The sequence below is a fragment of the Muscardinus avellanarius genome (assembly GCF_963383645.1).
Source record: "Muscardinus avellanarius genome assembly, chromosome: 9".
Lineage (NCBI taxonomy): Eukaryota > Metazoa > Chordata > Mammalia > Rodentia > Gliridae > Muscardinus > Muscardinus avellanarius.
The window spans coordinates 67236903-67253443 of NC_137795.1; the positions used below are offsets into that span (position 1 = coordinate 67236903).

The 16541-nt window shown below is 42.2% G+C and overlaps 1 protein-coding gene across 1 annotated transcript in view; it reads right to left on the reverse strand.

Moving 5' to 3' along the window:
* The window catches only part of SLC25A13 (solute carrier family 25 member 13), a gene marked incomplete at both ends in the record, with an annotated part of 180780 nt that overhangs the window by 20694 nt on the left and 143545 nt on the right, over positions 1–16541 (reverse strand). The window contains 1 exon segment of the mRNA XM_080701717.1: positions 9553–9693. Within this exon segment, the coding sequence (XP_080557843.1) occupies positions 9553–9693 (141 nt within the window).

Sequence of the window (16541 nt, forward strand, 5' to 3'; positions counted from 1 at the left end):
TAGTTTACATTATATAGTTAAATATTAATAATAAGTAAAAGATCATTTGCTATGTGCTAAGGTCTATCTTACATGCTTTATATGCATTATTTTAGAAAATCCTGACAATCGCCATGAGGCAAGGCCGGTGCTGGGGCCTCCGAGGCCGGGATCGGAGCCTGCCGAGGGGTTAGGCTGGTGCCGGGGCCAACGAGGCTGGGATTGGAGCCTGCCGTGAGGCAAGGCAGGTGCTGGGGCCTCCGAGGCTGGGATAGGAGCCTGCTGAGGGGTTAGACTGGTGCTGGGGCCAATGGCCGGCATCGGAGCCTTCCGCGAGGCAAGGCTGTTATTGAGGCCTCCGAGGCCAGGATTGGAGCCTGCCGAGGGGTTAGGCCGGTGCTGGGACCAGTGTGGCCGGGATTGGAGCCTGCCATGAGGCAAGGCTGATGCTGGGGCCTCCAAGGCTGGGATCGGAGCCTGCCAAGGGGTCAGGCCAGTGCCGGGGTCAGGCCAGTGCCAGGGCCAGCGTGGCCGGGATCGGAGCCTGCCGTGAGGCAAGGCCAGTGCTGGGGCCTCTGAGGCCAGGATCGGAGCCTGCCTAGGGGTTAGGCCGGTGCTGGGACCAATTGCCAGCACTGGAGCCTTCCGTGAGGCAAGGCCGTTATTGAGGCCTCCGAGGCTGGGATCGGAGCCTGCCATGAGGCAAGGCCAGTGCTGGGGCCTCCGAGGCCGGGATCAGAGCCTGCCAAGGGGTTAGGCCAGTGCCGGGGCCACTGGCCGGCATCGGAGCCTTCTGTGAGGCAAGGCCGCTACTGAGGCCTCCAAGGCCTGGATCGGAGCCTGCCGAGGGGTTAGGCCAATGCCAGAGCCATCGGCTAACATCGGAGCCTGCTATGAGAAAGGCTGGTGCTGGGGCCTCCGAGGCCAGGATCGGAGCTAGCTGAGGGGTTAGGCCAGTGTCGGGGCCAGCGAGGCCAGAACCGGGGCCTCCCATGAGGCAAGGCCACTGCTTGAGCCAGCGAGGTCTGGATCAGTCCACCAGGTAGCCAGGCCACAACTGGGACCCTCAAGAGTGGGAACGCGGCATGCACAGAGAAATATCGCAGAAAATTAAAACCAGATGCTTCCCCTAATCAGCAATAACTAGGAGGAAACAGGCAACAGGAAATGGTCGAGCTATAGAAAGGGCTCTATAGTGAAGCAATTAAGGTGACCAATCAGAGGGTATGGAATAGGGGAGGATGGAGCCTCTTTAAAAAGCAGGAGGTACATAAATATATGTATCAAAGTTAATCACCAAACAAGCATGGGATCGAGGGAGGGGGAGGGAATGGGATGGGGACCGGATGAGGGCTAATTGGATGATGTGTGCTTGTATATCCTCTCAAGTCTTATATTCCAATGTGATGTATGATTACAATGCACCAATAAAAATAAATTTAAAAAAACAAACAAAAAGGAAATCCTGACAATCTTACAAATATTTCCCTAAATTATCATGCATTTATTCTCTCCTATCTGACTTAGCATAATTAAGTGGTTGCAAAAAGAGATGGGATTGAGTTTGAGAGCCAGCCTTACCATTTAAATTACAAGGTACATGACCCTGTACAAATTACTTAAGTCCATGAAGCCTCCCTTTCCTCAGCTGTAACCTGGAGCTTAAAAGGAAATAGTACCTGCCTCATAGGCTGTAGCGGGGATTAAATGATGTAAAGCACACACTGCTTTAAGCATGGGACCCAGCAGAGTTACTCAATAAACACCAGCTCTAATGGGTTTACCAAGACACACATGCTCATCTAAGCAGAGATCCTTAGAAGAGTCTTTATGCCTCCTGAAAGTCCTAGCACCATATGTGATATGCCACCTGCAGATGCTTCAAACCCTTCCATCTTCAATGGTTCCTTTTCCTTCCTACACACCAGCATAATTTTTCTAATAAAATTAAAACGAAGAGGCCAGGCATGTTGGTGCACACCTATAATTCCAGCAACTCAGGAGCCGAGAAAGGACTGCCAAATTGGAGGCCAGCCTGAGTGATTTAGTGAAACCTTGCCACAAACAAACAAACAACAATAACAACAACAACAACAACAACAAAAACAGGACTGGGGATGTAGTTTAGCATTATAGTATTTACCTAGAATATACAAGGGCCTGGGTTTGAGCCCCAACACCACAAAAAAACAAATACAATTAGAGTAATCTGTCAACCTCCCTCATAATCCAAAACATTATCCTTTTGCCTCTACTTTTTCTTGTAGTTGCTGTTTTATTTCTCAGTAAAACTTTCAGATTGAGGAGTGTGTGTCTGTTTATGGTCAGACGTAGAGTATCCCCTCAAGAGCTCATGTATTAATGCTCAGGGTAGATAGGGCTCAGTCAAGGGGTTTGTGATCTCCTCAGTAGATAAGCCCAGTGTAATGGATTTATCTGGGTGGTAACCTGGCTGGTGGGCTGTGGCTAGAGAAGGTGGGTCCCTGGGGGTGTGGCCTTAGGGACTGTGCTTATGTCTTTGAATCCCCTTGCTTTCTTGCTCTCTCTCTCTTTCTGGCCTCTGTAATGTGAGAGTGAGGCTTTGAGCGCTCCCTCTCTCCACTTGCCGCTGCCTTATCCTGAGATCATTCAGGCCTCACATGGACTGAACCCAGAATCTCCAAAGAAAACGTGAGCAAATCAACCTTCCTTCCTGTATGTTGTATGGTCAGTTCTTGCATTATGGCAATGAGAATGCTGACTAGAACAATTTTCTTGTATAGGCTTCTGCTTCTACTATTCTATTTTCTTACAGAAAACCACTGGCCTCCATTTTGAAGTTCAACGACCTTTTCTTGGCCTTCGTCCTTCCTGGTCTCTGTGCATCTGACAACAGGGGCTGTTGCTCTTCCCTTGCATCTCATTCCTCCATGAGCTACCACTCACTGTTTGTTTAGGCTCTCCATCTCACAGCTGTTTCTGCTATTTTCTCCACCCATCCTTCCTGCCACATAAATGAAGGTATTCTTTGAGTTCCAGCACTGGTTTTCTGGACTTAGAACTCATCCACTCTAGTACCTTCTGACTCTCAAGAACATCTATCATACTCATACCTCAGCAAGGCTCTCATCTTCCGTTCCATACCTTCACAGAAAGAAAAGCACTGAACAGGGATTAGAAAACAGACTTAACCCTGGCTCTACCCCACTTAGGTTACCTGACTAAATCTCATTTAAGAGTAGTCTTTTAAAGATTTCTCACAATATTCTGAAATTCTAACATTTACATTATCACGTTCTCTTCAGGTGCTCAAGCTAGTAATGTGGGAGTCATCTTTGATCTTCCTTTCCTTTCTACTTTTTATCACTTTCCAGGACTATGTGAGACTAACTCTCAAACATCCTTCAACGACAACCCCCTTGCCATCCCTACCGACCTGCTCTAGCCCAGGCCAACACCCTCATCTATGTCTTCTTTGCTGTTCCCCTGCCGCTGGTCTTGCCCCCACTTCAACTAAGGCATCTTTTTAGACGGAAACCAAATGATCTTTCCTCAAACACAAACTAATCAGGACATTTGTCTTGGCCATCTACTTGGCTAACTAGGATAGAGCATTTGAAGCCATTTCCTTCAAAAAGGCTTTGGCCCTGCTGTGTGAGTCAGTCCCACCTCCCTTACAGCCTGTGCACCCTCTCTGTCAGCTCCCAACTACATATATATTGCATTCTGTGGATGATATATGTTGTATTCTGTGGACGAGCTTTCAGGCAGACTGAAGGGCAAGAAAAAGGAGCATGTAGTACCGGAAAAAAGGAAAGACAGTCCCCACAGCCAGCAGATAAGAAAACGATACCTAAAGAAGGGTGCAGCAGAGTGAGCAGGAGGGAGGCGGCCGAGGACCTGTTCTAACCACAGGAGGAAGCTGCCGGAAGATTTTTTCACTAGGGACCTGCTTCTACAGGGGCCCACTAGTTTCTCATTTCTTTCCTTTCTGCTCAGATATCTCCTTCTAGGATCTTCCCTGACAATGTGCCGCATGCACCTTGGCCATGCTCCCTCCCCTGCCTTCTATTTCTTCAAAGTTCTTGGCACTGCCTGCTGTCATGTGCATTTGTTTTCTCGATGGCTGACTATTCTTCACACACTGTGCAGAGCCTGGGCTTTTCACTGCCACCTCCTAATTGGCTGAAGCAGCTCCAGGTGCATGGTCAGCTCCCAGTAAGAGTGTGTTGAGTGATTTTTTAGTGTCTCTGCAGCCTTGCCGCTGCCAGAACGTCATGTAGGTGGAATCACACACATGTGCCCTTTGCATATCTGCTTCTTTCACTTAGTAATATTCACTTAAATTTCCTCCACATAATTTAATGGCCTGTCAGCTCTTTTTCTTTTTCCTTTTAGCACTGGATAATATTACTGAAGGGCATCCTGATTGCTTCTAGATTTGGGTAATTATTTTTTTACTTGATTTTATTTTTTTGAGGTGCTGGGGATGAAACCCAGGGGCATTCTGCCTCCAAGCTACACCTCAAGCCCTATTTTTTTTTTTTTTTTTTATTCTTTATTTTGAAGCAGGATCTCACTGAGTTGCAAAGGGCCTCCCTAAGTTGCAGAGGCTGTACACAAACCGTGATCCTCGTCTCTGCCTCCCGAATGCTGGGATTATAAGCATGCGCCACCACGCCAGGCCAAGATTTTGGTAATTATAAATAAGGCTGCTATAAACGTTAAAAAATAGTATACTGAGTGGACAGATTATCTGACTTACATTTTAAATGGGTCCCCCTGGCTGCTATGACAACAATGGTTCTGGGGGAGTCAAAGTCAGAGTGAAGAAAGTGCAGAAGAGGCTTCCACAGAGGTCCCGATGAAAGACAAGTGGGAGCAGAAGGGTGAGCACCGCCACTAGGATGGCTGCAAAGCCACTGCGTGACTCTTGGTGCCAGAAACCAGCAGGCAAGGCCGCCTTCAGAGCAAGGGGGCAGACACTCATAAAGAGATACAACTTTATCAGCACTTATATGTTACCTGGATGAAATTGATAAACATGAAATATGATTAAATCTGTTGATACTAAAATTATGCTCCTTGACCTAACAACTTTATTCATTAGAATTTTTTCTTTGCATGCATTCATGAAAGTCTATCAGAATATATGAAGGAGCCGGGCGTGGTGGCGCACGCTTCTAATCCCCGTGCTTGGGAGGCTGAGACAGGAGGACCGCACAGGTTTGAAGCCAGCCTCAGCTACTTAGTGAGGCTCTTTGCAACTTGGTGAGACCCTGTTTCCAAATAAAATATAAAAAAAATTAAGTCTAGTAGCTTGGAAGTAGAAAGCCCCTGGGTTCCATCCCCAGTACCACACACACACACACACACACACACACACACACACACACACAATACACACATACACACACACAAAGGGATGTCCACCATGGCATTCTTTGTACTAGCACCACACTAGAAAACACCTAAATAGTCACCAACAGGAAACTAGTTAAACAAGTTTTACTCCAGTACCGGGGAGGGGGATTACCAAATTGTGCGCCATTCTTAAAGTGAAGAAAATGTTTTAGCATGGTGTGTTTAGAAACACTCTTTTTGTTAAAGTCATGATGCTATATTGATGTTGGTACAATTTGTAATATGTAGAAGAGAGAGGAAGGGAAGCAAGAAATAAATACTGATAAGTAGAAAGAATTTTTTAAGGATATATAAAAAACATAAGCAACAGGTCTTCTGTGAAGAAAATGGAGATCAAAGGGCTAGGAGAGAAATTATTTCCCTTTGTATATATTTCTGAATCGTTTGATTTTTTTTAACCAACAACTTGTTTTTATTTAAAAATTTAAAAGTCACAACTCTCTGAGATGACTAGCAGAAAAAACAAAAAGGGGTGGATCTAGCACCACCCACTTTTGCAGTGCATGGACAATATCTCCAGTGGTTCTTTCAAGCACAAGGGATGAGCAGAAGCACAGCCTACTGTACAGGGATGAGAACAAACCATGGGAATACTCTGTCAAACACAGTGGGACAAAACAAATGCCTCTGGCCAGAACACTGCAGACAGAGCCCATGTTCCCAGGTGCCCTTCTGGTAAAAGCCAAGGTTTAATTTGTGATAAGGAATTTGAAAACTGTTTCAACAATGATTGATGGATCCTAGCTGTCACTAATTCACTGACCAGTTTTTGTCTTTGAAAAGACATGGACTGTTGCTCTGCTTCCTAATGAAGGATTTTTGATCTATAATAGCTGTGCTGCCAATTAATGATAAGTGACATGCTTTATAAGCTGATCACTCCTATGCCAAAGGGAACATCCCAAAGTAGATATATACAACTTTCTTTTCTATGACTAAATTTACTTGACTTATTTTATGCTTCAAGGGCTTATACGATAAAGCAAAAGTTATATAGGAAGAGAATTACATCCTTGTATAACCAGCCCCCTCCATGGCTGGGTATCAAACAGAGCACCATGTAGGCCAGACAAGTGCCCTCCCACCGAGTTAGACCCTTCACCCCATCCTTATATGTTTTTAATAAAAGTAGTATATGTTGTAGATTTTTTTTTAACTATATCACATTCAAGTAGCTCTTTCAAAGGCAAGGAATTATTCTGCTTTTTACTTCAATCATCTATCTCCTGTATTGCTATAACTAAGTTTTTGTTTTAGAAGGGGAAGTTTTATTTACATAGTTCCCTATATCTGGCGCTCAAAACAATTTTAACTTCAAGAATGTGAAATGTTTACCATATCCACTTTATTTTTCAGTTGCAAGTATATTTTTAAAGCAAGAATTCTAATTGCCATTTACTCTGAAGTTACAGCATAGTTTGGTTCTTTTGCAAGTCAATTCAGGAGAAAAACAGAAAGCTTGGTTAAGTCCAATTTGGGTAAGGTTAAGCTCAGCAGGCCTAAACACACAGACAGAGCCAACCACCCACTCCTCCTGAGATCACATTGTTATGCTAACAGAAGCAAACAAAAGCACCCAGAGGAGAAGGCAGATTCCCAGTCCCAGCTAAAACTAGAACTGTTTAATGGCTTTAGGTCATTCCTCCCCATTAGCATCTTTCTACCCAACCAAGACTACAAATAGAGAAGGGCTTTATTACTAAAATATGCTGTCCTGAAACAAAAACTTATTAAACTACATGCAATACTGAAGCTGTGATGCTCCCTAAAGTGATGGATCTTAACCTGCTAAATGATTTCTGACCATGAAAGGGTGCAGTGGGGTAGGGTATGGTGAGGTTGGATGGGCCTGGAGACCAGGCCCATAAGCTGAAGCCAAGGCTAGAAGCCAGGATAACATAGAGGAGCCACAGAAAGGTGTACCAGAGAGAGGTCGGCCCAAGGAGGACTCACAGGTCTCCAGATAACCAGCAGGAAAATTGAGATTGCTTTGAAACCAGGTTTCCTGCTCAAAGCACTAGCAACTTCACTTTGTAAATACCAATACACCAAAATGAGGTACTATAAGGAAGCACCAAGCTCTGTGGAATGCCTCTGAACTAGATTAAACCACTAGACTAGTAATTAAGCTAACTTTATATGGGAGAGTTCTCTTGCTCAAACTTGAGCAATCTTGCTCATTTCAGGAAAGCAATTTTAGCACAAAAGTGGAAACAAGCAACTTCTGAGCCTCAATTTCAGCTCAGATACCATGGCCGGCAGCTTCTGCTCATCCAACAACAATAAAATCAGGATGCCAACTACTTCCAAAGAAGCGTTAAGGGGATTAAGATTATAAAATAATGTTAAGATGAAAAAGCGCAGAGTCCTAGTTTCACAGCATCTTCAGGTGGCTTAACAGGCTCTATTTCTCTATCAGCAAACAAGTTTTTACCATTTTATTCATCTAGACATTTCGATGACAGTCACTGCCATGGTACTGGAGTGCTTTTTACCAGACAGCCCACTGAAAGACTGCCTGGCAGCCTGTCAAAATGACAAAGTGTTACATGGTGTTACAGACTGCAAGAGCCTAAAAATTTTAAAAGATAGAAAAAAAAAGAATTTTTCTTCAAACTGATCTATGCTATATGTCCATGACGATAATGTGTATTTCTTATAGCCGGGTAATAAATGGGTGAATGGCTACAAAACACTGCTGACTTGTGTAATCATAGACTGAGCATCTTAAGTTTTATTTTTAAGAAATCAGTATGTTTATTGCCAGATATCATATGTGCGTAAAAATCAGTATGTTTATTCCTAAGTATCACATGTGCCTAAATAAATAAAGGAAGTTGTTTCCTTCCCCTAAAAAACCAGTTCCATTAAAGTCATCGCATTATATTTGATCCTTACAAAGACTCAAATTAATCTCTTGACCTTGAGAAATAAGAGTGCTATTTGGGGAAGGGAGATTTGTATACAAGGACCTCAAGTATTAATTCAGGTTATTTATTCAGGTCACCTGCAGATTTCAGGTTAGGAAAAAAGAAGAAGAAAAAGGAGGAGGAGGAGGAAGAGAAGAAAAAGAAAATAGTATCCCTTGGGGAAGGATGTCACAAATGCTGTGATTAGTGTCAAAACAAAAAATTTAAAGGTTCTGTAAAAAGCAAAATTTTAAATTGTTACTCATTACAGGGATCAGTTATATCCAATCAGGATGAACTGGGAATAATGAAAAAATGAAATGAATTATATTGGTGTTTGTGTCTATGGGATAAAATTCCCAGGGACAATATTATACATGGAGACCCATAGTGCTTCATCTTGTATGTCCTGGGGTAATGATACAATGTACTCTATAAAACTATGTTAACAGGTACCCAAACAGTAGATTAAGTAGTGTTTAAGACAATGGTTTAACCCTGACATGAATAATTTGAATAAAATATTTACTGGTATGTATAAAAATTTATTGTTAATCTTATAGATTTCTGTATGAAGATATGAAATCATGATAAGTACTCCTAAGTTTACTTATTTACGTTGGTAAAAAGAACTTTCTTTGTGGAGTCTTCTCACTGAAACATGGTGAATATCTTTTGTTTGAAAAGCCTTAGAACCAGGCACATATACAGATGATTTTAAGTATATTCCACTATAACTTTGAGTAGAAGGGTATGAAAAGCAAATTCAAAAATCTTCTAAAGTTTGGTTTTGCCCATCATTCTGAAAAGCCATTTTCTAAATAAAAAAATGGGTGATTTACACTAATGAAGATAAGGCATAGATACAGAGAACTTGAATAGGGCTAGAATGTATAAGATCAGAAAATGAGCTCTTGACCTAATGTGGGCTTTTCTTTACACTGAGCTCAGCATCACCTGAGAGATGGTACTCTAGGATCCTCATATCTATCCTTTTGGAGGATAGAGCTGAGATTTTGGTTTTTGTATCAATAACAAATCCAAATAAAGCTCTAGCCAGTGTAGCTGTAAAGAGCATGCTGAACAACTTTCGTTGTTTTTGACAGATGACAGGCTGGGGTGCCTAACTGGCATGCAGGTGGCCTATGAGGTCCAGTGGAACATCTTTTCTAGGTAGGAAAATGAGAAATCAATTTCAGGCTGATAAACACAAGTTTAGGAGATGAAATGTAATCAAATAAAAGACTGTAACTAAAATTACCTTATAGATGCCAAAGAACCCCAGGTCTCGCAGAACGGACAGAGCGCTGACCCGGGGACCAGTGGTGATTTCTCCGGCCACTTGCAAACGAATCTTGACAATTTCTAAAGGATTTGTGAAAATCACCTGGGAACCTCCTGCCTAAAGAGAAAAAGAAAAAATTTAGGATTGACGCTGGGAAATGGTAGGGAGGGTCGGGAAGAGATGAATCTCAATAAAGCTCAAAACAGTCTATCCCCGAGAGATTTCAGTTTCAGACCTTGTCCTATTAATTAAAAATGGCTGTTGATTACAATCCTGGATCAAAATGTAGTTACTGCCTAGGAGGCTTTGGGTGAAGAGGCCTGACCTCCTTTAATGTGGAGGCTGAGAAAAAGCAAAACCCAATGGGAGACTTCTGTTCACCTCAGTAGGCCCACAGTTTAAATGACAGATTCCTTGAAGCATAAGCAATGGCCACGAAAGGGCTCAAAGCTAAGGACACACAAGCAGTAACAAAACAAAACAAAACAAAACAAAACAACAATGAGTACCCAAATAAAGAAATACAGATCAGCCTCTCAGAATAGGAAGGGAACACTGAGGCCAAACGTTCTTTTCTTAATAATGGGTCTGATGATGCTGACAAAGATTCAAAAATTGCCAGAGAACGTGTAAACTTAGATGTGAAGCATATTTTAAAAATTGGGTGGGTCATCAAATACCATTCCATAGAATTATTTTTATAATTTTACTTATATATTACCTGTGTATAGAATTTCTCTTTTCATATTAGAAAAATGGTTTGTCAAAGTAGTGAAAATATGCATTAAATCAACTGCGGGCCAAACTTTGAACAATGCGTCTTATTTCATTCCAGCAATGGCTGTGTGCCACACCTCCAAGAACATCAGCGAAGGCTTTAAAGTGCACTCTACAGGAAATTTTAACATAGCTATTTTGAAGCTAAGCCTATATTTATTATAAGCAATTACATTCCATCTTAGTGTACTTCAACTTGTTATTCCTTGTCACAAATATACTAAATTTTAATCCTCCAAATTAAAATCCATATGCAGAACAATTCAGAAAATTTAATATGTAGTGATGCCACCAAAGTCAGATCACAGATGCAGTACTTAATATTTTTCAGCTTAAGAGATGCTATCATGGAAAGAGATACAGTTAGGTCAACATCATACAAAACTACCTCTTGGTAGATTCTCTATTACCAGTCCCCAATGTATGTACCTTTACAAAATGGTCTGTACTAATTATAACTAGCTACAAGGACAATCTTTGGAGCATTATTTATTAGCTAGAAACAAGAATAAGAAACAACATTTATACTGGGAAGGGGTGGATTAAATTGGGCTGAGCATATCCGTGCACTGAGATACTATGCAGACAATAAAAATACTGTGGAAAAATGTCCAATATATATTGTTAAATTGAAACTCTCATATGTTTAAAAGGCATGCACACTTTCTCCCCTGACATACACTACGACTGGAGAAGACATATACCAAAAGTGGTGCTTTGGAGGAGGTAAATTACAAATAATGTGCCTTTTCTTTTTGCTATACTTTTTTTCTAGACCATGTGTTACTCCTACAAACAAAAATACTTGTGCATAACATCTAAAATTCATAACCATGTTAACAGAAACATCGAAGAAAAATATTCATTCACTAACTCTCAGTCATACTGTTTTCCCATTTTTTATCAACTTGAATTTTCAACTAAGACACAGTGGTTCTTAAAAGCAGCCAAAGGGTTTTCTTTTCTCCGTATTTAGAAGGAAATCAGAGATTGCATTTTGACAGCCACAGATTTCTCCTTGTCTGCTTCAATCATGTTTTGCCCATCACCTTCTTCTCTAAAGATGGGCCAAACAAGCTTGGTAGGAATAATGTGGGCTGCATTTGTTGAAAGGTCCTCATTCGGCAGAAAGCAAGCAAGGCACCAAGTGATAGCCTCAGAGGCTGGTGTGTCCTGTCTACACAGACACCTCCTTGCCTGGCTGTGCCGTCCGAACAGCCCTGCTTTACTCTCACAGTGCTGCTACTTGAAGGCACATGGGAAGAACCTCACTTGTCCAAGGCCCCTAAGTTTTCCTTGGGTTTTACAGCCATGTTTTCAATGCGACATGGAGGGAACTGGTGAAGGTCAGCAGAATGAAGAGATGGAATGGACTTTGCCTGGCAATGCGGCCAAGCAGATAAGAAGGATTCTTTTTGTGTTTCTGGACCAAGGATCTCTTCATATGAAAATAAAACATATTGAAAAATAAAGGTGGGCAAAATTTTAAAATGTAAGAACTGTTCTGGGAGAGGAGAATTGCTGAGAGAGATTTCACTGGGATGAAGCTAGCCTGAAGGCTGATTTCTTGAAGCTTGAAAAAAGGTAAAGATCCTCTTCACCAGGGGTAAGATGAAAAGTAACCTCTGATCTTGAAGAACAGAAGAAGGGTGCAGTGCATCTCAGCCAAGCACTGCAACAGTGGGGAAGGAGGCAGCGGGGAGTCCTGTGGGAGGACCCAATTTCTCCCATCTGTCAAAGGGTCTCACTTATTAAGAAGAGCAGAGACAGTAGCCAGCTCAGTGCTTGAGACCAAGTAGCCCCCCCACAAACACTGGCTCCTCTTCCTCCTAACGTGCTGCTGCTCCTCCCAGGCTGCATGTCACAAGCACTTGAAGAGCTCAGAAGTACTTTGGACCTCGCTCCAGACAACTAAACAAAAACTTCTGTATCCGCCCATATTTAAAAAATGTCCTATGTAATTATTCTCTTACAACGAGGGTTGAGAATCCCTTTACATTGCCATCTCTAGGATCATTCTAAAGTCTACATTTTTTGGGGGGGTGGCACTGGGGATTAGACTTAGGGGTGCTCTATACCCCCAGCCCTATTTATTTATTTAATTTTTTATTGGTGCATTGCAGTCATATATCTTAATGGGGTACAAGATGGTAGAGGCATACATGCACACATCACTCATTTAGCCCTTCCCCAATTTCCACCCCATTCCCTCCCCTCGCTCCTTGTGTGATTGATTTAGATATGTTTATGAATGTACATTATGGAATTTCCCTTTTCCTTCCTCAGGTCACTTTATTTGCTCATGTATGGTTTCTCTTTTCTTGCCTAGAGTTCTTCCTATGACCCTTTTTCTCCCTAGCTTCCATTTAGGGAGAGCATCTAATATTTTACTTTTTGTAACTGACTAATCTCACTTAGCATAACGTTTTCCAGTTTCATCCATTTCTCCAAAAATGACATAATTTTGTTTTGTATGGCTAAGTAAAATTCCATTGTGTACATATTCCATAGTTTTGTAATCCATTCATTCTATTTATTATTTTGAGAAAGGATCTTGCTAAATGACCCAGGCTGGCCTCGAGCCTATGATTTTCCTGCCTCTGCCTCCCAAGTAGTTGGAAATTTATAAGCGCACACCAACTTAACTGGTCAATCACTGTTTTTTTGTTTTGTTTTGTGTTTTTTGGTACCGGAGATTGAACTCAGGGACACTGTACCTTTGAGCTACACCCCAGCCCTATTTTATTTTTTATTTTGAAATGGGGCTCACTAAGTTTTGGTGGGCCTAAGTAGCTTAGGCTGGTGGCAAACCTGTGATCCTCCTGTTTCAGGCCTCCCAAGTACTGGGATTACAAGCATGCACTACCACACCCAGCTAGGCAATCATTATTCTGACGATCAGTTTATTAAACTTCTTTAAAGCTATGATTTCTAATCCATTTTCCATATTATTTCAGAGAGCAGCATTTTTTTAAACCTCTGCTCTCATAATCAAGTGCTGCCATTATTAAAGAATACAATTTTTAAAACAGAATTGTCTTATTGCCTTCTGTCTTTACTAACACCTGTAAACGGTGTCAGGAGTATATATGGTAACATGTGAATATATACTGAATTCCCTGACTCTAAGCCCACAGACAGATAGCAATCCCTTCAGAACAGCAAAGCAAGTTCTCATCACTAAGGATGATGCAAGAGACAAATCCACTTCAGAGCTACAGGAAACATGCATCAGGAAGAAAATGTAGTGATAACCAGAAAAAAATGATAGCCTATAACCTCTGGTGAATTCAGAAAGAACCTATAGGCTCAAAGTGGCACACTGTAAAGGTGTCAAAGATGAAGCAGTCCTTTGGAGTCAGGCTGGAAGGAAACGTGAGACTCCGAGGCACCAAAAGAAGATGCTTATCATCAGGTGCACAGTGTCTGGGTATCACCCTGGCTCGCGCTTGATCACGGAGCAGCACACTCACTGCCTGCTGCTGCTCTAACTCCTGCTCTATTATCCATTCACAGTGCCTTAGCCATGTTCCTCCTCTACAGAGATCAAAGAGATGAACTGGCAGACAGAGGATAGGAACACCTATTGTGCATAATGCCGCTGTGTCCCTCATCGCTTGAGAGCTCAGGCTGTGTGAAGATACTGGGTTATTTGTGTGTGCAATTTCGTCAAAAGTCATTTCCACATGACTTTCTGCAGCGTGTGGCAAGGAGGACAGGAGAAGATTTTTCATACTGAACCCATTGTAGTATACTGTATTTATAGTTGGGACACTGACTTCTCTACATGTTTCCTGCTGTGGTTTCTGCTACCAAACCCATCTAAGAACAGACTCATGCCTGAGACTTGACCACTTGATCATTCATTTATATTTGTTCACCAAAGATTTAGAAGCAATCACATTAAAAATTTGTTCTAGAGACTATGAAGACACAAAATGAGAGAGCATTCATCCATGTTCTCAAGGGATCTGAAGTAAGGGTAGGGTAATGGGTGTTTGTTAAACATCCATTTACAGGCTACTAAGGTAGTGCTTTGCATGTGTTATATAGCTTCAGTCTACTCAAGAGGTGCTTTTCCCAGATTAACATAAGTGCAAGTGGAGACACAGAAAGATTAACACAATGGTTGTGGGCTGAAATGGGTTCTGCCATAAGTCAGTAGCTGCTGATAACAAACTCCCCTGAGGAACCTAACCCTTAGTGCTTCAGAATGTGACTGTGGATGAAGATAAGCCTTTAAAAGGGGAGGTAAGCCAGGCGTGGTGGTGCATGCTTGTAATCCCTGCACTTGGGAGGCTAAGATAGGAGGATCGTACAGGTTGGAAGCCAGCCTCAGCTACTTAGTGAGGCTCTCAGCAACTTAGTGAGACTCTGTTTCCAAATAAAATGTGAAATAGGTCTGGGATATAGCCCTGAGGTAGAAAGCCTCTGGGTTCTACCCCCAGTACCACCAAGTGGGGGGAGGGGAGGTAAGTTAAAATGAAGTCTTTAAGATGGGCTGTAATCTAGTCTCACTGGTATTCCTTTTTTCCCCCCTTGGCTGTATTAGAGACTGAACTCAGAGACATTGTACTCTGAGCTACACTTCAGCCCTACATTATTTTTTTATTTTGAAATAGGGTCTTGCTAAGTTATTGCATATGGCTTTGAACCTGCAAACTTCTGGTATCTGCCATCCAGGTACTGGGATTACAGTTGTGCACCACTGCGCACGGGCAATGTCACAGTTATTCTTATAAGCAGAGGAAATTAAACACAGACATGTAAGGATGCTGAGAAAAGACCATGTGAGGACATGGGAAGAAGGTGGTCATTTGTTAGCCAATGAGTAAGACCTCAGATAAACCAACCTGGCTAACACCTCATTCCAGGACTTCCAGCCTCGAGAAATGCAAGGAAATACATTTCTGTTGTTTAAGTCACCCAGCTGATGGTGTTTTGTTTTGGCAGACTCAGCAAACTAATACTATAGTTGGCCCAAGACTTCCCAGACAGCAAGCAGAGAAAAGGGTTTCTTATGGAGTGCAATCATGAAAAGACTCACAAACACGGGAAATGGCACGCGTTACCACTACATATGGTAAGAGCTAAGGCCCAGACAAAGTGACTCAGTTCAAGAGAGGGCAAGAGTTCTCCTCCTGGAGTGTTCTAGGAAGTGGTAAAGAGTAGAAGATAATAGCTTAGCTGGCAAATGAAATGGGCCCAGAATTTAGGTTGTCCGGGCAGAAATTCACAGCGATGAGGGTGATAAAGGTGTGCCATACCTATATGGGGTAACAGACCCAGGATCACGTCTGTCAAGTGAAATTCTCATAAGCATGATAATTAAGATGAAATATACATCACCATCCACTAGCATTTACTGAGTGCTTACTAGTGCCAAGCATTTGTACCAAGATACTTTTTTGTTTGGTCTTCATAATATCATCAGGTTGGTAATAATATTATTCTAATTTTACATATAAACAAACTAAAGCTGAGGAGTAAAGGAGGTTACTTGACTTGTCTGGGGTCATGGAGCTACGAAGCCTGGTAAGGCTTGGATTCTAAGCTAGAGCTGTAGGATGCCAGAGCTGGAGCACTGACTTACACTTCTTATAATGGAAGCGCAAAGGAAGTAAGCACAGCCCTTTTCACTCTAGATGGTACAGAAAGGGGTATGAAAGAGGACAGACAAAAATCAGACTGCTGGGCTAAATCATGGAAGGTTTGTGACACCATCTGCAAGGACAGAACTGCACACTCTATGTGGTGCAGGGGAGCCTGTGGTGGGAAGAGCTGGTAATCACAGCCTGGGAGCTGTAGTCTCACTAATGTCTGCTTCAGGAAGATGCCTAGGCTGCAGAGGGGAGAGGGTGAGTTAGAAAAGGAGAGCCCTGGGGCAGAGATAACAATTAGGGTTTTAGCAGACTAGGTGAGCAATAAAGGCTGCAATTAGAACAATTACATCTGTAATGAGGTGAGGGTGGGGTTGGTAGGTAACAGATGCAATAGAGACCAATAGAGTCAAAGAAAGGATCCAAATTTTGAGTGTTTAACAAGAATAAAGGGTTATAAAGAGAAATATGATGCATTTAGAAGGCAAGGAAGGGTGAGTTGGGAGATAAGTTATTGTTCAGATATGGAATGAGGCCATTTGGTTGTCTGCTCATACTGAATACTTGCATACATACGAAAAAAATTAT